Consider the following 20,674-nt stretch of genomic DNA (forward strand, 5'->3'; position numbering starts at 1 on the left):
CACATCCACGCTTTTCTATTTCCAGGAACCCTAGCACAGCCCCTAAATGATTGCCTTCTTCAAATAGCTGATGAAAGGAATTAAACTTCTTTGATGTGACCCTAGCGGGACGAAACTTGGACCAATAAGTGGGAATTACAAGAAGGCAGAACTCAGCTCAGTAGGATGAAGGATTTCCTAGCAGACATCTAAGGGTGGAATGGGCTTTGGGTAGGCTGGAAAACTCATCACTGGAGTTGATTAAGAGGAAGGTGCATGAGGGGTTGGCAGGGACGTTGAATTAAGGGGAAGGGCAGAGCTAAATGATCTCTAAGGTCCCTTTCAACCTTGAGTTTCTATAAGATCTTATCTCATTTAGAGACTGCTTTGATCATAGGAGGAGATCATGGTCCCCTGCTATGAGTCTCAAGAAAAAAAGAGTATAATCAAAGGGGTCTGGGGCCATTTTTCTTAGGCTTGGACAGTTCCCTTACCCCTGAGCTGAGCTGTGTTCCTGGAATGGGCTGTGTCCATCTGCCTTTTTCCAGCACAGCCTGGCTTAGGGTTCCATAGACATCATTTCCCGTTGTGGGATTGTACCTCATCTCCCACTGTATCTACCTGGGGCACCCGGTACTCTAGCCACGAGGGGAAACTCACTATTCCCCAGGGATTCCAGGATTCAGTGTCTTTGCATATTCACCTCTTCCCTTTCGCCCTTCCCACTCTTTCAAGGCCAGTCATTTGTGAATCCCCTGAGGCTGGAAAGCCTTGAGCACCGGTATAGGTTTGTTGAGTGATGGGCTGAGTGTGTGAGTGATTAACGATTCCAATTGGTTTAACGACTCTAACACCTGGATTTTATGAGGCAATTCTACTAGTGCAGTCTAGCCAATAACCACTAGGTGGCAGAGTAGACCAAGCAGCGAAGTTTGCAGACGCTGCTTTTTTGTGTGTGTGTGTGGGCTCCTGGGAAGTTGTTGTTGTGTGCTCTGGAGTCAATTCCAACTCATAGTGACCCTATAGCGCGGAGTAGAACTGCCCCATAGGGGTTCCTAGGCTGGGAGCAAATCGCCAGGTCTTTTTTCCCCCGCGGAGCTGCTGGTGGGTTCAAATTACCAACCTTTTTATTAGTGGAATCGACTCGATGGTACTGGGGTTGAGCTCTTTAACCACTGTGCCACCAGGTTCTGGGACTAGTGTTATTTATTTATTTTTCTAGTTTATGCCTTAGTAACTGTTGCCTTCTTGTGACCATCTCCCCTCAACAGAGCCACCTAACAGAGTTGGCTGGCAGTCTACAGAATGATGTGATTTGAGATTCCTTAGACCTGAAATATGTTCAGAGACCCAGCTGGGTGCACAGATTTCAGCTCTGAGTCATTCCTTTGAGTTTCAGGCACCCAGTTCTCCTTGGAAATGAGGGGTTTGTATCTCAATTCTCAGGCAAAAGAAGGGAATCCCAAAGAGAACTTACACAATGGCAACAACAAAAAGTATATCTAACTCTGCAGATCATAGGGGGCCTTCATATCCAAGGACACACTTAATTCCCACCACATTCTTGCCTGTTAAGGAAGAAAAATAATCCCATTTGGCAGAGGAAGAAACTGAGGTTCGGAGAAGACAGTCTAAGGATCCACGGCTAGAGAGTGGCAGGGCTGGAAATGGACTGTCTTCTGTGATCAGAAAATTTCTGTGTCTTTGGCTCAGAAAATAATTGTGTGTCTCCCCACTTGGTGGATGAATTAACAGAAGGGTGCCTCTATCTTTGTGTGCCCTTTCCAGCCTTTCCAGCTGCACAGCACAGCCTAAGAAGGGAATTTAGGATTTCAGAACTGGAATTCACTTTACACCCAAATCCCCAATTCTATGTGTAGACAGAGAGACATCGGCACCCACATCACAGTGTTACCCTGTACCTAGGCTGTAGCCTGGGTATACCTGAGCCCCTCACTTCAATGCTGAGGGCATTGCTTTCCTGGTCATACTCAGTGGGCCTGAGTAGTCATGGGGGCAGGGAGATTGTACAAAACCTGCCGGCCTGGGCCCACGCCACAGTGAGGTCCGGGGCAAACAGCTCTGGCTTTGGAGGCTCTGCTGCTGACCAGCTACTGGCCATGTTCAGGAAACATCTCTCTGGGCCTCAGCTGCTGACTACAAATTAAAAGACTGGACAGGGCGATCTCCAAGGCCTCTTCTGGACACCAGGACACTGATCTTTTCAGCCTAAATTATGGGGAGACCGAGAGGGGTAGTCCTGGGAATATAAGCTACAGGTAGTCCCCGATTTATGAGGGTCTTTTTTTTTTTAATATATCTTATCATTAGTAATATGTACTATATGAAAGTTTGTACCACATGACTTGCTGATGTTACTATTCTTATGCCAACCCCCAAAGACAAATAAAGGTTGGATTTATAAAGATACTGATAATAACAAAAAAACAAAACCAATCCTGTTGCTGGCCAGTCGACTCAGACTCAGAGTGACCCCATAGGATAGTAGGACTGCCCCACAGGGTTTCCAAGGAACGTCTGGTGGATTTGAACTGCTGACCTTTTGGTTAGCAGCCAAGCTCTTAGCCAGGGCTCCACTGATAATAAAATGCGATAATGAAAACTTAAAAAAAAAGAAGAGGTATTTGACTTACATCAGAACAGATTTATGGAGTCCTCTAAGCGAAACCCCTTTGTAGCTCATTGAGAGCACAGAGTTCTAATTGCCAGAGGCTAGCTTTTTGTCATCTGTGGTTCCTATCTTTTGTTTCCTACATCCCCACAGAGAAGAATCCTTAGGCCAACATTCAAATCGTAGAGGATTCACTCCGCCTGACGTTTTTACAATTCAAAAGAGGCTTTGAAGTGGCACTAGTCATCAAAAGCTTTGACTTTACAGTCCACAAATGGCTCCTTCTTCATTTATATTTTAATAATTTGTAACTTTCAGAGGCACACTTGTTCTTTGTAAAATAGCATTTATTGTTGTCCATTTCAAAATTAATACAGGTTAAATGCAGAAAAACTTGGAAAACAACTATAGTAACAATTAACAAGCATAATAATAGTAAATAATGTTTATTGAGCACCCACTGTGTGCCAGAGACTTTTTTAAAAGTTTCTAAATTTTTAAATAATTATAGATTCACAAGAAGTTGCAAAAACAGTACAGAGAGATCCTGTACCCTTCACTTACTTTCCCCGATGGAAACGTCTGATGTAAGTAGAGTCCAGCATCAAAACCAAGAAGTTGACGTTGGTACGTATCACAGACCTTACTCGCCATTCACCTGTGTGTGCAGAGGTTCCTGGGTGGTATAAACGATTTGTGCTCGTCTATTTTTTTTTATTAACCTGAAGGTTGGTGGCTCAAACCCACCCAACAGCACCGTGGAAGAAAGGCCTGGTGATCTGCTTTCCTAAAGATTACAGCCAAGAAAACCCTATGAAGCAGTTCTACTCTGCACATGTGGGGCTGCCATGGTTGGAACTGTCTCAACGGAACAAGTTCATGTGTGTGTATAGTCTATGCAATGTTATCACGTGAGGATTTGTGTAACCACTACTACAATCAAGGATACAGGACTGTGCCATCACCACAAAGATTTCTTATGCTACCCATTTGTAGCCAACCCCTTCTGCTCCCCCCAGTCCCTAACTCCTGGCAACCACTAACCTTCTCTCCATCTCTACAATTTTGTCATTTGAGGAATATTTTATAAACGGAATATGATAATAATAATATAATGGAATAGCAATACAAAACCACCTTTATTGAGCACTTAGTACATGCCAGGAGCTATTTTAAGTGCAGTACGAGAATTTCCTTACTCGATCCTCTCAACAACCCAATGCAATAGGCTTCATTATTATCCCCACTTTACTGATGTGCAGACTGAGGTAATCAACCAATTTTGTGCAACCCCTGAGAGCTGAGATTAAAACTCAGACATGGCAACAGAGTCTGAGTTTTTTTTTTTTTAGTATATATATATACTAGGAAACTCCTTGGAAACTAGGGTCACCATGAGTCGGAATCGACTTGATGGCACTGGGTTGGCAATGGGTTATATACTAGGAAACCCTGGTGGCATAGTGGTTAAGAGCTATGGCTGCTAACCAAAGTGTTGGCAGTTTGAATCTGCTAGGTGCTCCTTGAAAACTCTATGGGGCAGTTCTACTCTGTCCTGTAGGGTTGCTATGAGTCGGAAACGACTCGATGGCACTGGGTTGCGTTTTTGTGTATATTATACTATCTAAATAGATTCTGTATAAGTTAAAAATAATAATAAATATAGAAAAGTAAAATAAAGAATCACCAGTAGGTAAAACTGATAATTCTGGTATATGTCCTCCCTCTTTGCCGTGAATATTATTTATGTAGATATATTTTTTCCTTAAAAAAAGGTGAGAGTGATTCTATTCTTTTATCTTGATTTTTAAATTTGTCCTACTTTTGTAATAACTCATGGGCTTTTTGATTTTTAAAAGTAATTTACTCACTGTAAAAAACTCAAAGAATATAAAAATATGTTAGCTCATAAATGAAAGTTCTACCTTCTCTTCACCCCACCTCTCCTTGCCCTTCGTTCTTTTTGATCGAGTTATTGTTGTTAAAAATTTAGAATTTGTTTATAATATATAAATTATATTTGGTTAAAAAACGGGTCAAAATATTTTATAATAGCTATAACTTTAAAAGGTGCCCTGGTGGTACAGTGGTTACGAGCTCAGGCTGCTAACCAAAATGTCGGCGGTTCAAATCCACCAGCCACTCCTCAGAAACCCCATGGGGCAGTTCTACTCTGTCCTGTAGGGTTGCTATGAGTTGGAATTGACTTGACGGTAACGAGTTTGAGTTTTTTGTTTTTAATAATTTTAAAATGTTGTGTAACATTGATATCCTTCCAACTCGATACCTAACGGTTGATGAGACAGATTTGAACCTCGTTTGCGGACCTGTGTTAGCTGATGGGTGCTCAGTGCTCCTGTCTGAAGCAGTGTTAAAATCTCACCATCGCCAGCTCATTGTGGCTCACGTGTTCTACTGCAAAGGCAGTCACTTGGAAGTTATGAAAATGCTGTCTCTGCGTAAAAGGAAAAAAAAATTATCAAAAGAGATTAGATTTTATTAGAAGCTGAAAAAGTAGTTAACTTGTATGTGAGGACACATAGGCAATCCATGGTTCTCTCTTTTCAGCGAAAGTCAGAAAGCCTTTGCAAACCTTTCTGTGTATGTGATTTGGGGATTCTTGGAAGTCTAGGCAAATATTCTCTGGCAATGCCAAGGGTCTATTCTGTTGACATAAAGCTCTCTCTGTTGGCAGTCAGGAGATGTAGGTTCTTGCTTCAAACTTGTAATCACCCTGGATAAATCACTTTCGTTGCCTGAGCTTTAATTTTCTATTTGCAAATTTCACAGGTGCTGACCTCTCTAAAGCTCTACTCACTGCTAGAATTCTGGGTGTCCAAAGGCACTGTTATGGGTTGAATTGTGACCCCTTCAAAACACGTGTTGGAATCCTAACCCGGTGTATGTGATCCTGTTTGGAAATAGGGTTGCCTTTTATGTTAAGGCCATAGCAGTGCAAGGTGTGCCCTAAATCTACTCACTTCTGAGTCATAAAAAGAGCAGATTAGAGCAAATGCACTGGCTCGGAGGAAGACAGATGCCATGTGAGGATTGCCAAGGCACCAAGGGATGCCTGGGGCTCTCGACAAGGAAGGAATCCACATGGAAAAAAATGAATATTGTCTTTAATTAATATTTGCATAGTGCCTAGTTCAAAATATACTGAAAACAAAACAAAAAAACCCAAACCCATTGCTGTCGAGTCAATTCCAACTCATAGCAACCCCCTAGGACAGAACAGAGGTGCCCCATAGGGTTTCCAAGGAGTGGCTTGTGGATTCGAACTGCAGACCTTTTGGTGAGCAGCTGAGCTCTTAACCACTGTACCACAAGGGCTCCAAGGTATGGTTAGGTCTCTCTTTTCTAGCACAGGACTTAACAGATCAAACTTCCCTACCCATCATGACCCTTCAAGTCAGCCCCTATGCCTAATTATTTTTATGGTCCTGGAATTTAGGAGAAGCCAGGAACAAAATAGAGCAGAGTAGATGTAATTTAAAGGAGCCTTGGTGGCCCAACAGTTGGTGCTGGGTTGCTATCCAAAAGGTTGGCAGTTCGAATCCACCAGTGGCTCTGTGGGGAAAAAACCTGGTAATCTGCTCCCGTAAAGATTACAGCCTAGAAAACCCCATAGGGCAGTTCTACTCTGTCACACAGCGTCACCATGTGTCGAAATTGGCTTGACTTGGCACCTAACAATAACAACAACAACGAAGGTGTAATTTGGGTTAATGAGTGAAAGCTGAAGGAATACAGCTAGGTAACTATGGGCTACATTCCTTGTATCCAGGAGTGATACCGATTGCCTGCTGTCTTCTTCATCAGGTCTTTTGCAAACACCTGCCAACCAGTAATCAGTGCCAGCCACATTTGCTTACTCGATGGGGAAAGTCAGCGCAAAGATACAGAAGAGGCTTATAGAGCACAGCCTTCTTGAAACAACCACAATTCAGATGTAGTTACAGAATACATACAGAAACAAAAAAATATATATGCAGAAAAAAAAAGAAGTATCTCTTGGCAGGTCACACATAACATGCTGGAGAATAAATATTCATTCCACAATACAGAGACAATGGTACCTGAACACTGGGTTAATCTCACCCGAAGTGTCTACAAGTGTTCTCTTCTAAATGCCTTGTCCACTGATCTAGCAGGCAATCTTTGAATATTTCCCAGACATCTCTGTTTCCAGGTTTCTAAAAATCCAACTCTCCTCTCTGTCTCTGGGTATTGGTCTGAAGTCCAGCTGTCATCCAGATATTCGTGGGCGTCTCTGCCCTCTGGGCAAAATGCTGTGATCCTTGCCCAGTATCTGAGCTGAGTCTCAATATGTGTTATGTAGCTCAAACAGCCTTCATCTAATTCTTCATTTTTGGGAGGCTGGGCTCCCATACCAAATTTAAACTAACCAACTCACTAGCCTTATGAAACTGGGAATCTTATTACACCTTGGTTTCCTCTCCATAAATGTGGACAATTATAGTACCTTTCTCATAGGTTGTTATTAAGAGAAAATTAGACATAGCTGGCGTAAGTCTGCACTTTCTTCCCTTCTAGCTTGGGGATATCACAGTACAAGAAACAGGCACAGGGTTGTTCTTAGGTGGGAGGGGATGGAAGTTTGCTGTAGGGAAATTTGGGTCCATTCCGCCAGTCAACTATTCTGATTAAGCAGTTACTTTGTGCCAGGAGGAGGGCATGGTAGTGCATGGTTAAGATGCATAGCTGCCAGCTGAAAGATTAGAGGTTCAAGAACACCCAGAGGTGCCTTGGAAGAAAGGCCTGGCAATCTACTTCTGAAAAATCAGCCATTGAAGCCCTGTGGAACACAGCTTTGCTCTGACACACATGAGGTTGCCATGAGTCAGAGTCAACTCAACAGCAACTAGTTTTATGCCAGGTACTGGGGATGGAAAGATGAAAAACAACTGCCAGTGATGGGCAGACACACATGCAAACAAGCAATGAAGATACAATATGAAAGTGTGGTAGCAGAGTGTCTTAGTCATCTAGCGCTGCCATAACAGAAATACCACAAGTGGATGGCTTTAACAAAGAGAAATTTATTTTCTCACAGTCTAGTAGGTTACAAGTCCAAATTCAGGGCATTCGCTCCAGGGGAAGGTTTCCTCTGTCATCTCTGGAGGAAGGTCCTTGCCGTCAATCTTCCCCTGGTCAAGGAGCTTCTCAGGTGCAGATACCCCGGGTCTGAAGGACGCGATCTGCTCCTGGTGCTGCTTTCTTGGTGGTATGAGGTCCCCAACTCTCTGCTTGCTTCCCTTTCATCTCTTGAGAGATAAAAGTGGTGCTGGCCACACCCCAGGGAAACTCCCTTTACATTGGATCAGGGAGGTGACCTGAGTAAGGGTGGTGTTACAATCTCACCCTGATCCTCTTTAACCACAGACAGAGATTATGATTTATGATACGTAGGAAAATCACAAAATGGAGGACAACCACACATGGCCTAACCAAGTTGACATATATTTTTGGGGGACACAATTCAATCCATTACACAAAGTTTCCCCCAACATGGCGAGAGCCTAATGCTGCCTGGGGCTATGAGAGAAGGCTTCTCAGGGGACTGAATGCTCACACACGCTGAGACTGTAGGAGCCCCTTTTGAAAAGTAGGTGAGGAAGGCGTTTCTGGCGAGTGAACATCAGAGATGATTGGCTTGGTCCAAGAGGCAGGCTAGCACAGTGATTGAGAGCTCAAATTCTGGGGTCAGCAAGGTTTTGGATTTCAATTTCAGCACTGCGATTGACTAACCAGGTCACCAGGAACCGGTTCCTTTAACCTCTCTAAGTCTGAGCCATAAAATGGAGATAATAGTAGTACCTGCCTCAAAGGGTTGTTTTCAGAATTGAGAGGATGCACACAAAGCACCTGGCACAGCGCCTCGCAGGCGGTAAACAACGATAATAGCCAACCTTTACTGAGCTCCTTCTCAGTGAAGTTATGTGTTATTACTATCTGGGAAATGAGATATACCTTGTTAATGAGACTAAATTTGATTCGTTAGCAGGAGGGAGCCCTGGAAGAGTTTAAGCGGGAGAAGGAGATGATCATACCAGTTTATTAGAAACCTGGCCTGGGACAGAGGCAGAGTGGAGGATAGATTGTAGGGAGATGCTCCAGGCACAGAGATCATTAAGGAAGCTACCGAGGCAAGAGACACCAAAAGACTGAGTTCAGGCAGCAGTAACTAGGAAAAAAGGAAAGGAGAACAACCCTGGAGGTACTTGGGAGGAGCAATCAACAGGACATGGGGACCGATGAGTGTGGCATGGGGCAGGGCAATAAGCGAGCCTCAGGGGTAACTTCAGTTTTCTGAAAAGTAGAGCAAGTTTGGAAAGTGTCTTAGTCTCCTTGTGCTGCTGTGACAAAAAGACCACAAGTGGGCAGTTTTAAAGAAGAATAATTTATTTTCTCACAGTTCAGGAAGCTAGGCGTCTGAATTCAGGGCTCTAGGGAAAAGCTCTCTCTGTGGCTCTGGGGGAAGGTCCTTGTCTCCTGTTCTTCCTGAGTTCCTTGGTGATCCTCAGATGATGTCTATCTTATCTTCCCCCATTTGTGCTTGCTCCTGTGTCTCATCTGCTGTTTTTACAACTTAGACAGGATTAGGTTGGGGACACCTTCTATAATGATATGGCCTCATTAATATAACAAAGAAAGTCCTATTCCCAGATGGGATCACATTCAAAGGTATAAACCCAAACAAACAAACTCTACCTGGTCTAGTCGATTCAGTTAGCAACCCTATAGGAGAGAGAAGAACTGGCCCATAGGGTTTCCAAGGAGCAGCTGGTAGATTTGAACTGCTGACCTTTTGGTTAGCAGCTGTAGCTCTTAACCACTGTGCCACCAGGGCTGCTTGACTCATAGTGACCCTATAGGACAGAGTACAACTGCCCCATAAGGTTTCCAAGGAGCTCGTGGTGGATTTAAACTGCTGACCTTTTGGTTAGCAGCTGTAGCTCTTAACCACTATGCTACCAGGGTTTCCCTCCAAAGGTACAAGGGTTAGAATTCCAAGACATATTGGGAGGTGGGTCAGAGCCACAATTCAGTCCATAACAGAAGGCAAAATAATTTGGTTAAATGATTTGTAATGAAAATAATTTCATTCAAATACTCCAAAATACTTTGGTCCGAAACACCAAAAGGAAGGTGGGCTTGCTGAGGAGAGCTTTTAAGGGGAGTTTCTAGTGGAGCTCTGGAGGTGCAGTAGTTCAGACATACGGCTGCTCACCAAAAGATCAGCATTTTGAATCCGCCAGCTTGGAAACCCCATGAGGCGGTTCTACTCTATCCTATAGGGTCACCATTGGTAAGAATTGACTTGAAGGAAATGGGTTTGGTTTTTTTGGAGGGGTTTCTGAGTCTGGAGCTCAGTGGAAATGCTTAGAGGAGCTATAAAGACCTGGGAATTTATATACAGAAGAAAATTTAATTCAAGCATAGGCATGTTACTCACGGAAAACAAGCAGAGTGAGAAGAGAATCAATGGGAACACCAGCGTATGAAGGGTGGGTGGAAGTCCCACAAAGAGTGTCACGGCAAGGAGAACACAGAACTAGGAGAATGAGGAACAAGGCTGCCATAGAAGCCGAGGCGGGTATTCAAAGAGGAGGTGTAATAGGCAGCAGAGAGGCCAATTGAGGTACACACAGAAAAGCAGCCACTGGTTGGGAAACCAGGGAGGGCTGGCAGTTCTAGGGACAAGGAAACAAGACCTCTATGGTTTAAGGAGTAAATAAGAGGTGGAGGTAAATGTAGCTTACCCCTTTGAGAAACTTGGCTTTGAAAGAATAAAAACATACACAGTAGTAGTTAAAACAGGAATGTGGGGTCAGATAAGGGTCATTGTAGTTAAATATGAAAAGACAGTAGATATTTATATAAATGAGCTGAGAAGTAGAATAGATTCATCTTCCGGAATGTTTCCCAGGCTTACCTCATTTCACCCATCGTAACCTCTTCACCTTTATTCCATTTCTGGTGGCTCTCCATTCCTCAGCTCCCAGTCCTCACCTCAGATGCCCCAGCTTTACTGACCTGATCGTGCCCCTAGACGCAATCTTGGCAGTTCACTCTTAGCCCAGAAAACCACAGTTTCAGTAAGAGCAGCTTCTGGCACCGCTTCATCCCCGTCCTGTCCCTTCACAACCTCTTGGGTATGCAAGGAAGGGGGAAGACAGCCCTCTGGAGACCACTTGTTTCCCCGGGCTCCTGACTGTCATCTTCCCAGAAGTCACCATGTGTCTGCAGTTGAGCAACAGCCCCCACGGAGCAGATCCTCTGTAAAGGCCCAGCCGGGCACCACCTGTAGCTGACAGAAGTGAACACAGAGACTCACATGCCCCGCTAGTTCACGATCGCTCCAGCCCAATGCTTTTCCTGTACCTCCGCTGCTGCTCACAAACTAAGAAAGACAGAGATAAGGCTTCCAGGTTGCCCTGCTCTTTGCTCCTGTATGTCCACAGGGGAATCTGGACAAGCCATTAGAAGCTCCTTGCCAAAGGTGAAGAAGACAGAAAGTTGGGAGGGACGTAGTGCCCAGAATAGCCCATCCATCTGGGAACACCTAGCCCTGAACCTCACCTTTAGTTCTCAGGCTCCAGCTTGGGGCAGAGGCTTCAAAGGTGGGATATAGAAGGGTGTGAAGATCAGGGTACTGTTGGGGGTGTGAAGAGGAAAGCTCTGTTCCCTATTCCAGACAATAATCGATACAGGTCTTTAGGCCTCAGCCCATGAGTCAAACTGCCCAGCTAAGTCATAGCTATGCCTGAGGAAGTGGGTGCAGCAAATGCAGTCACCTGATTAAGGTGATCTCATTGACTGTGCAAAAAGAAGAGGTGCTGGGAGATAGGTGCTGCTTGGTCTCCACTGCTCACGCTTCCCCTTGCTCATCACCTCCCCTGAACAGAGACACACAGTCACCTGGAAAATCCACATTCACAGATGTGTCTCATCTGTCCCTTCTCTCACTATCTCCAGGAACCAGACAACCATAGAATCTGCCACGACATATTTTCATAGGTGAAGGCAGAGGACTATCTCCCTAGTGGTGTAGTGGTTAAGAGCTACGGCTGCTAACCAAAAGGCCGGGAGTTCGAATCCACCAGGCGCTCCTTGGAAATCCTATGGGGCAGTTCTACTCTGTCCTATTATAGGGTCGCTATGAGTCAGAAAAAAAAAAAAAAAAAATTTTTTTTTTTTTATGAGTCAGAGTAGACGCAACAGCAATGGTTTGTTATTTATTACCACGCAGAAGTACTGGTGCTAACACACACACACAGAGCCATCATCTTGCAATGAATTTCAGCAGGTCCTCCAGTTGCTGTTTGGAGGTGCAGGTACTCTCTATGAAAAAGAAAAGTCTGAAGTCCTGCCTCTGCTGAGATTCCTGCAGTCTGTTTTCAACAGTTAAGTTCTTGGCTGGCTGGGACTCCTCTCTGATGTCAGAGCATCATAAAAACCAAGTCTCCCAGGGCATGGATTGCCTTTTCCAGATCAGGAAGAGCGTTGCCTAATAAAGGGCTTTTCTTCCAGAAGCATCCTGCGAGGTTCAGTATGCCTGGAGCTTTGATTACATGCTATAGGGTACCAAAGAAATTCACAGAGGAAGTACTAGCATGACCTTGTCCATCTGAAGAAAGTCAGGCCCAGCCCAAGACTCCAAGAGGAAGGGGGACATGTAGAGGGCATGGTGTCTATGCAGCCATTACTCCAATCTTGTTCTCCCTCTTCCTGGTTCTACCAATCCCACTTGGCAACCCACCTTGGTTCCCAACACTTCTCTTAACCTCCCTTTCCCTTGGCAACCCATCTTGGACACACTCTTCCATATCATCCTGGCACTTCCTTCAGGACATAACTGTGGCAGGTATGGTATCAGAACTTTATGAAGAAGCTGTAAGTAATTGGCACCCCGCCCCTATGATCTACTTCCTATTCCAGGACCAGTTGATCAAACTGACTTTCCATCTCCCCCCAGGAGATAAGTTTGGGCCACACTGGGACCCAGAGATTCCAATCAACTGACAGCCAGGAACACAGAGGTTGCATATTTATTTTTGTATCTCTACCACACCCCCATCCTACCCCACATGTCCCTGTTCCTGTCCCCAGAAGGCTTCGTGCTGCACCTTTGGACTTGTACCCACCTATTACTTTTGAGTCCACATGCATTTAAATGGGAATTTCAAGCTCTAGACCAGTGTTTTCCTGGTTTGTACTGATGGAAATGTTCTGTATCTGCACTGTGCAATAAGGTAGTGAAAGAAGCCCTCCATCAGCCCAACGGCCATGCTTCTCCCCATTCCTCCCTCTGCTGGTGTCCTTGGGCTTTGAGACAAAACACGGCCCACCCTAATCCTTGATATTCTGCCCAGATAGGCAACAGAATTAGGAAGGTAAAGCTCCAGCTGGCATCTATGTGTCTGACTGTAAAGGCCCTAAACCTCGTTGGGTTGTCAGACCGGAAAATCTGCAACTATGTCTGGCTTTGTGGGTCCTGTGAGCCCTGTAGTATAAAATCAGGTGGGTATGGAACTTTGAGGTCACTCTCCTATGATGCAATGTGGAGCATGCACAGAGAGGTCTCCATCCCATCTGGACAGCCTTCCAAGCCCAGGGGGACTGGTTTACCATGAATCTGTTCCTGTTGTTTGCTGTTTGCTTTCTGTGAGTAATAAAGGGCTTTCCCTTGATCAGCACTCTGTGTCTAATGTGCAATTCAGTTGAACTGGATGGACACAGCACCTGTGGTGGGATTACTGCTACTGGTTGGGGTCCTCATCCTAACAGTCTTGTGGCTGCTTGAGATTTTGGGAATGCCTTTGGGTCAAACTGTGTGGGCAGTGTAGGTAGTCACTAGTCACATGTGGCTGTGGAGTACATGAAATGCACCAGAGGAATTGAGCTTCTAAAGTTTAAGTTCATTTACATTTAAATAGCCACATATGGCTAGTGGCTACCATATAGGAGAGCGCAGTGCTAGACAATTCCTGCCATCTGAGCCGAGTGGACCCTAGCACCAGAGTAAAAACTGAGCATCTAAGAATGGTGAGAGCAGACTCTAGAGAAGAGAGTTGTATCTTCACAGGGGCTCGGAACCAGTTTAAGACATCTCTATGCATTGGGTGGGACAACCGCCCTCTCCAAAGGACACCATGGCAGGATGGTCAGAGGCAGCTGAAGATGGCCTTGAGAGTGAGACAGGGGTAAGACAGGGTTTAATGAGGTCTTAATGGGGTGTGGGAAACCCTGGTGGCATAGTGGTTAAGACCTATAGCTGCTAACCAAAAGGTCGGCAGTTCGAATCCACCAGACACTCCTTGGAAACCCTATGGGGCAGTTCTACTGTGTCCTTTAGGGTCACTATGAATTGGAATTGACTCGACAACAAGGGTTTTTAATGGGGTGTGGGATACGGAAATGAAGCAAAAGGAGGGGTAGAGATGGAGGTGGAGAAAGAAAACTCCCTGAGTTTAGTACTAACACCAAACCTGGCGAGTTCTAAAAGCTCTGTTAAACCCTTCTCCCCTTCCCTCCATTACTGTAACATCTGACAGAAAGACCATTAAACATCTCCTAGTGCAAACCTGTCATTCTACAGAAGATTAAACTGAGGCCCAAAGAGGTGGCTGGGTTGTTTCAGGATTACATACAGAATTAGGAGGAGAGTCAGGGCCAGTGTCATGTCTTCTCCACCCCCAACCCCATGTACCCTCCCTTCCACCCCAAGCAGCCCCACTAGAAGAAGGCAGAGGTGGGAAAGGAGAACTGCAGGTAGACGATGAGCACACAGATTAAGGCCCAGAAGAGACACCAGCGAAGGGAGAAGAAGTTGTAGCCAGAGCCCTCCGGGGCCCTCAGCTTGGAGGCACCGGAGAAGGTGTAGGTGGTGGCCTCCTCCTCCAGCAGCTTCTCGCTGGGCTTCCAGTGAACGATGCCCTCCTGGCAGGCCTCGCAGAACTCGCTGCGGTGCTGCCCGCTATCTGGACGGCTGGCCACGTGGATGCGGTACTGGCCGCCGTCCTCTTCGTAGCAGAGCTCGCGCAGGCTGGTGATGAGGTTGTCCACCAGGCCCTCGATGTTCTCCTCCAGCATGCTCGACTCGTCCAGCCGAGCCGAGCCACACTCGTAGCACAGCTGCTTGAAGACGCGCATGCGCACCGAGCCCATCCGCCGGGCGCGGTCCAGGTGCATGTGGAAGAGGATGACCACGTGGGCAGACTGCCAGGTGTGCCAGCACCAAGTGCAGTGGAACCTACGGGGAAGGGGAGAAGGAAGGACAGAGAAGGTGGGCCCCCCCACAAACACCCCACCCTGGGTGAGCGGGTGAATGGGGGAGAAGAAGGGCTGAGACTTGTGCCTGGAAGTGGAGGCGGAGTGTTTATAGCCCCCTGGGCTTATTAGCTCATCGGCTCCCGCCTCCCCCTGTTGAGAGCCCCTGGGACCAAAGCGAGATCCTCAGGAGCCTGGCTCCAGACCCTTCTGGTACCTAGCAGCGCTCTGTCCACCCGAGCCTGCCTCCTCTGTGCCCTCCAGGAGTCTCAAACCCAAAAACCAAACCCGCTCCCATGAAGTCGATTCCGACTCATAGCGACCCCATAGGGTTTCCAAGGCCATAAATCTCTAGAGAAACAGACTGCCACATCTTTCTCCGGCGGAGCCAATGGTTTCCAACGGACGACATTTGAGTTGGAAGTTGAGTGCTTTAACCACTGCACCATCAGGGCTCCTTTCCCAGAGGTCTGAGCACCCTCCAATAGAATGCACTCAGGCTTGCGCCTGGATGCTGTATCTTCTCCCTGGGAAATGCAGGGTGATGGTCTCCATCTAATAAGGTCCTTCCCGTTGAGATTTCTGTGGCTCTGACTAAAGGATGCTGTGCACTGTCTCACCTGTGTATGCTGCCTGCTCTGGGAGAAGAGATGCCTCTGATGTGCCAAGCACAGACTCTGGCACACTGTGGGCTCTGAGTAAATCACCAAGAATGACTGGATGGATGGTGCCCCTGCCTGATGAGGTCTACCAAGCGTGGTCCCTGCATCTTCACAGAGCACACCCCCCGTCTCTTGATATGTTAGCCCTAGATCCCATGCCAGCCCTGCAGCAGAACCTATAAAAGTAAACCTGGTCCCTGCTCCCCTTCCCTCATAGGTACGCACACACATACATACATGCATACACAGGGACAGTTTTGCCTAACCTGGGCCCCCAAATGCTCCTGCCTGAGGAAATATTGAGGGAGGAGGCCTGAGATCATTCCTGAGCCTGAGGTCACCCAGCACCTGCACACCTCCAGTAACTGAGCATCATTACCTTCCACCCCTGAGGTACCTTCTTCCAGGCCCCATTACACAGGCTTCACAGAGAGTGGTGTGTCACTGGCTGAGTCTGCCCTCATTGTGGGCCCTCTCTGGGCCTAGTTTATGGTCGTCTTAAAGGACCTCTATTGAGGAACTCAATTTAATTCAATAGACAGCATTCAGATCCTACTGTTTGCCAAGAGCCACATGGCCCAATCTGTGGGACAGAAGTCAAGCTAACCCAGCCGTGACCCCTGGAGCCTACAGACAAGATGAGCACAGAACAATGCGCAGCGCAGCTAAAGGCCTGCTTGGAAGGGCAGAGTAGCTTGGCTGTTCCTGGGCCAGAGGTGGACTACGCCCCCCACTCACGCTGGGTCAGAGTTGCTGGGTGCCAGGGTTAATGCATCCCAAGACCTAAAGGAAGAGTGAGCCTGTGCCCAGGATGAACACTAGTGCGGCGGTTCTCCAGCCCTGCCTGGAGCTACATATCAGCAGCCAGGAATAGGACCAGCTGAGCCCTGAGATAGGAGAACCAGGAGCTCTTTGAGCTCAGCCCCTAAACCCCTGGGCCCCATGCACCCAAGTTGCAGCCCTCTACACCCCTCCTACCATCCAGCCTAGGAGCTTCATGTTTTCAGTCTGTTCCGAATATGTTTCCTGTCCCTCAAGCCAGACCCCCAGATCTTAAACCCAAGAATATCATAGCCGGAGATGGGGAGAGGGAGCGTTAGAATCATCTAGTCAGCCCTTCATTTTACTGAGAGGAAACTGAGGGACAGAGTGAGTAAGAGAGCTGCCATATACACACAGCTAATTAGAAGCGAAGCCAGGGCCCAGGATGTAATGGATGCCCAATAGATGTTTCTGGAATTGATTGGAATTTAATTGAGCCAACTCCACCCTCTGCTTCGCCACCTTCCCGAAGTCAGGTTCACTCTAATATTTGCAGATCTTCGGGCAAGAGTACAAATGTAAGCTCCCCACCCACAGTCTGCCTTCTTTTCTTCCCACCTTCAGCATCATCCTGTATCATGAGGGGCATCACACACGTACATGTGTGGGCCACCTGGTTCAGGGTGCAAGCTCTGTTCACCCTCTGGCCATCCCGGGGGCCCAGGAATACAATCTGTCCTAGCATTGATGGACTCAAGGAAGAAGGCTGCTCAGACCCAGAAAATAGGTTTGAGGCAGTTTGAGAGGGAATTCTGTGGTCCCAGTCCCAAATCATGGTCTAGAAGAGGGAGAGGCTTGTGGGCGTCCAATGGACATGTCCCCTTGGCCTCAAGGACTCTCCACTCAATAGGAGGCCTGCAGCCCCTCTAATGTGTGGGGCCCTGGGCAGGAGCTCTGACTGCCTAAGAGCAGTCCTGCACAAAGTGGTCTTTCCATCAGAGACACATTGATAATAGAGCTGGGAAGGACTTGACTGATCATCAAAAGGCAACCTCCTCCTATGCAGATGTGAAAACAGACCCAGAGAGGGAAGAAGACTTGCCCAGGTTCACAGAGCGAGTTAGCTATAAAGCAAGTCTTTTGCATATAACAGGTAGTCAATAACTGTTTCTGCATTCAAATCCAATTGGATTAAATTGGACTGAGCAGACCCAGGACCTCTTGACTCCAAGGTAAAAGGTTCCCCCAGTGGGACTCAGATTCTCCTTTCATAGGTTCCAACCACTCTTTAAAATATTATGAAAATCAGAGAACATTTAATATGCTGTGTTATTGCAGGGCCATTAAAGATATTATAGTTCTTCATTTCACATGGAAAACCAAGACCAAAATATGGTACATAACATGTCCAGGGTCACCCAGGGAGTCAGTGGTACAGCTGGGATTAGAATCAAGGCCTCTGTGAGCCACCTGGCGGTTCTTCCTCTGCACCCCCAACTAAGCTGACACATGAGTGAGGCTGACCCCAGGACTGGGCTCCACATACCTCTCTGCTGCCCCTTGGAAGGTGCCCCCAGGGCTGTGACCCAGAGGCTGCCTGTAGGTCCCCTTCTCACTGGGTCTCTCACCTGCCTGAGGCATGTTGCTCCAGATACTGCTTCCAGCCAGGGTCTGGTTCATTGGGCTTGAGGTTGGGGTCTATGATGAGCTCCCAGCTGTCAGCTGGCTTTGCCACCTCCATCTTCTCATAGAAGACTTTCTTCCACTCACAAGTGGTCAAGCTGGTACACATGGTCTTGGCTGGCAGGGGTGGAAGCTGGAGCTCCTCCTGAGCGAGAACACAGAAAGAGCCTGGGTAGATGCCGGACTCAATCTCCACGGTCTGGAAATCTTCATCAACAGGACTGGGAGGAAACAGGATCTAGCTCTCTCCTTTGTTGTCCTGGAAGCTGTAACCATGGCAGCCAGGCAAAGTGCCAAGAGCCAGGGCTGGGGAGTAGGGGAGCCCCAAGAGAGGTTCCTGGACTCTGAGCTGGGCTCTTGGGGCACGGCTGGGTAGTAACGTTTGATTAAGTGAAGCAAGCCGGTGGGAAGTTCAGCCCCAGATTGTGTTCAATCAGGCCTCCAGAGGTCTCCAGGAGGCAAGGACTATTCCATGGTCCTGCTTCGCCCTACTCTTCCTCCACATGTTCTCCACATCTGTGTGTTGCAGTAGCTACAACACCGTAGGGAGCCAAAGACAAACAAGGAACAGGGAAATGCACAGGCTGCTGCTCCCGCACCCCCAATGTGCTGTGGTCATCATTTACTATTTGCCAAGCGATAGCTGCTATACCTGGTGCTGGCCAAGGCAGTAGTCCAGACCAAGGAGACCGAGGTTTACCCAACTTCTAACTGGCTCATCCGAGATTCAGATCCAGGCCTTTGGAAACCAAACTCATTTTTTGCTTTATTGCAATACATATTGAGGTCCTAATGCTTAAGGACTGAGAGAGAAGTTCTCAGTCCAGTTGATGAGAGAGAATGTAACTGAGCATGCCATAAAAAGCATAATAATAACAGTTCAGATTCATAGAGTCATAGAATTGTCAGAGCACAACCCTTTGTTTTCAGTTCCTGGCCCCAGCCATGCTAAGGCTGCTGATGGAGGAGCAAGTTTGTTCTGAGCTGCAGGCTCCTGCTGCCTGAGCTACCGCTGAAGGAGGCCAGGTAAGAGGGTATCCACAGGTCCCTAATGCCCAATTTTAAATACCTAAGAGACTTGGAAGGAAACTTAACTATAAATTTGCATAATGCAGGTGAAAGCACAATCGCCTGAAGAAAGGCACCTTTGGGCAGGGAAAAGACCAAGAGATGTGGCTGTTTCCACCAGTTCTGCCACAACTTCTGAGTGGTCTTTAGTGGAATCATTTCCCACAGGGGACTTCGGTCTTCTTACCTGCACAATGGGAGGCTGTGCCCTCCAGCTATAATCATTTTTTGATTCTTTGAGTTGGTAATCTGGATCCCTGGAGGTCTAGAAGCACAAAGAGTGAGTTGCAGCAGAATTGAAAAGGGTTGCTGGCAACCGGAAGAGTAGTTTTTGGTGATGAGCTTCAGATTTGGCAGTTGCCTCCAAGGTAGTTTTCACACAGAGTGAAGTTAGAGAACAATACCATTGGATCCCCTCTTGGAATGGGGAAGAGTTCCTCCATTAGCTTTCTACTGAAGACCCCAGAAAGGATGGAAATATGTCTTATAGCTGTTGACCAATAACTCTAGACAGGACTCTTTAATTTTTAAAATCTGATTACATTATTGAACTCACAATTTCTTAACCCACATCTCTCGACATTGAATTAAGGCAGCTGAGATTCAGAAATGGGAAATTACGTGGTCAGGCCTCAGGACCATGCTCCTTGCTCCTTACACCTCACGGGGGCTCTCTTGGGAGTTTGCTCCCACCCCAGGTGAGGGGGTGTTATGGATTGGATTGTGCCCCCCCCCAAAATGGGTTGTAACTTCTAAACCCCTATAACTGTAGGATGTAATCCCGTTGGAGAATCAGACTTTCTTTGTTATGTTAATGAGACCATATCAGCATAAAGTGTTTTAAGCCAACCACCTCTGAGATATAAAAACAGCAGATTAGGCACAGAGAAGAAAGCTCAAACAGAGGGGAAGATACACGCCACATGAACGTTGACAAAGAACCGAGAAACAGAAGCTGAAAAGAGACAAGGACCTTCCTCCAGAGATGACAGAGAAACCCTTTCCCTAGAGCTGGCACCCTGAATTCAGACTTCTAGTCTCCTAAACTGTGAGAAAATAAATTTATGTTTGTTAAAACCACCATTTATGGTATTCTGTTATAGCAGCACTAACAAACTAGATAACTAAGACAAATGGGGATCCAGGAATCCCCAGGAATTGAAGGGAGTGGAGAAAAGCTTATGGCCTGGCTTAGAGCCACGTGCCAGGAGTGACACCCCCCCACAAGAAATATGGTGCCATTGTTCCTGGAACAAATGGTGTTGAAGGAAAAACAAAAAGATAGAGGGTGAGAATTATCAGTGTTTATCTGGTTTTTTTAAAAATAATTTTTATTGTGCTTTAAGTGAAAGTTTACAAATCAAATCAGTCTCTCACACAAAAACTTATATATACCTTACTACATACTCCCATTTACTCTCCCCTGAATGAGTCAGCCTGCTCCCTCCTTCCAGTCTCTCCTTTTGTGACAATTTTGCCAGTTTCTAATCCCCTCTACCCTCCCATCTCCCCTCCAGACAGGAGATGCCAACATAGTCTAAAGTGTCTACCTGATGCAAGTAGCTCACTCCTCATCAGCATCTCTCTC

General features: G+C 46.7%; 1 protein-coding gene across 1 annotated transcript; it reads right to left on the reverse strand.

Moving 5' to 3' along the window:
• Window positions 1-14,377: 14,377 nt before the first annotated feature.
• RTP2 (receptor transporter protein 2) lies at window positions 14,378-18,510 on the reverse strand. The gene is made up of 2 exons (XM_003412911.3): window positions 17,964-18,510; window positions 14,378-14,894 (listed from the first exon to the last, which is right to left on the reverse strand). Exons 1-2 carry the CDS (start codon window positions 18,125-18,127, stop codon window positions 14,378-14,380), a joined length of 681 nt encoding a protein of 226 aa, XP_003412959.2. The 5' UTR covers window positions 18,128-18,510.
• Between the last annotated feature and the right edge of the window lie 2,164 nt (window positions 18,511-20,674).

Source organism: Loxodonta africana, chromosome 1, assembly GCF_030014295.1.
Source record: "Loxodonta africana isolate mLoxAfr1 chromosome 1, mLoxAfr1.hap2, whole genome shotgun sequence".
NCBI lineage: Eukaryota > Metazoa > Chordata > Mammalia > Proboscidea > Elephantidae > Loxodonta > Loxodonta africana.

Excerpts from the sequence above, each read along its gene's own strand:
- RTP2 (XM_003412911.3), bottom strand. The coding sequence starts at position 18,127 with ATGTGTACCAGCTTGACCACTTGTGAGTGGAAGAAAGTCTTCTATGAG. Across the intron at positions 14,895-17,963 it reads GAGCAACATGCCTCAGGCAG|GTTCCACTGCACTTGGTGCT; the intron begins GTGAGAGACCCA and ends CCTTCCCCGTAG.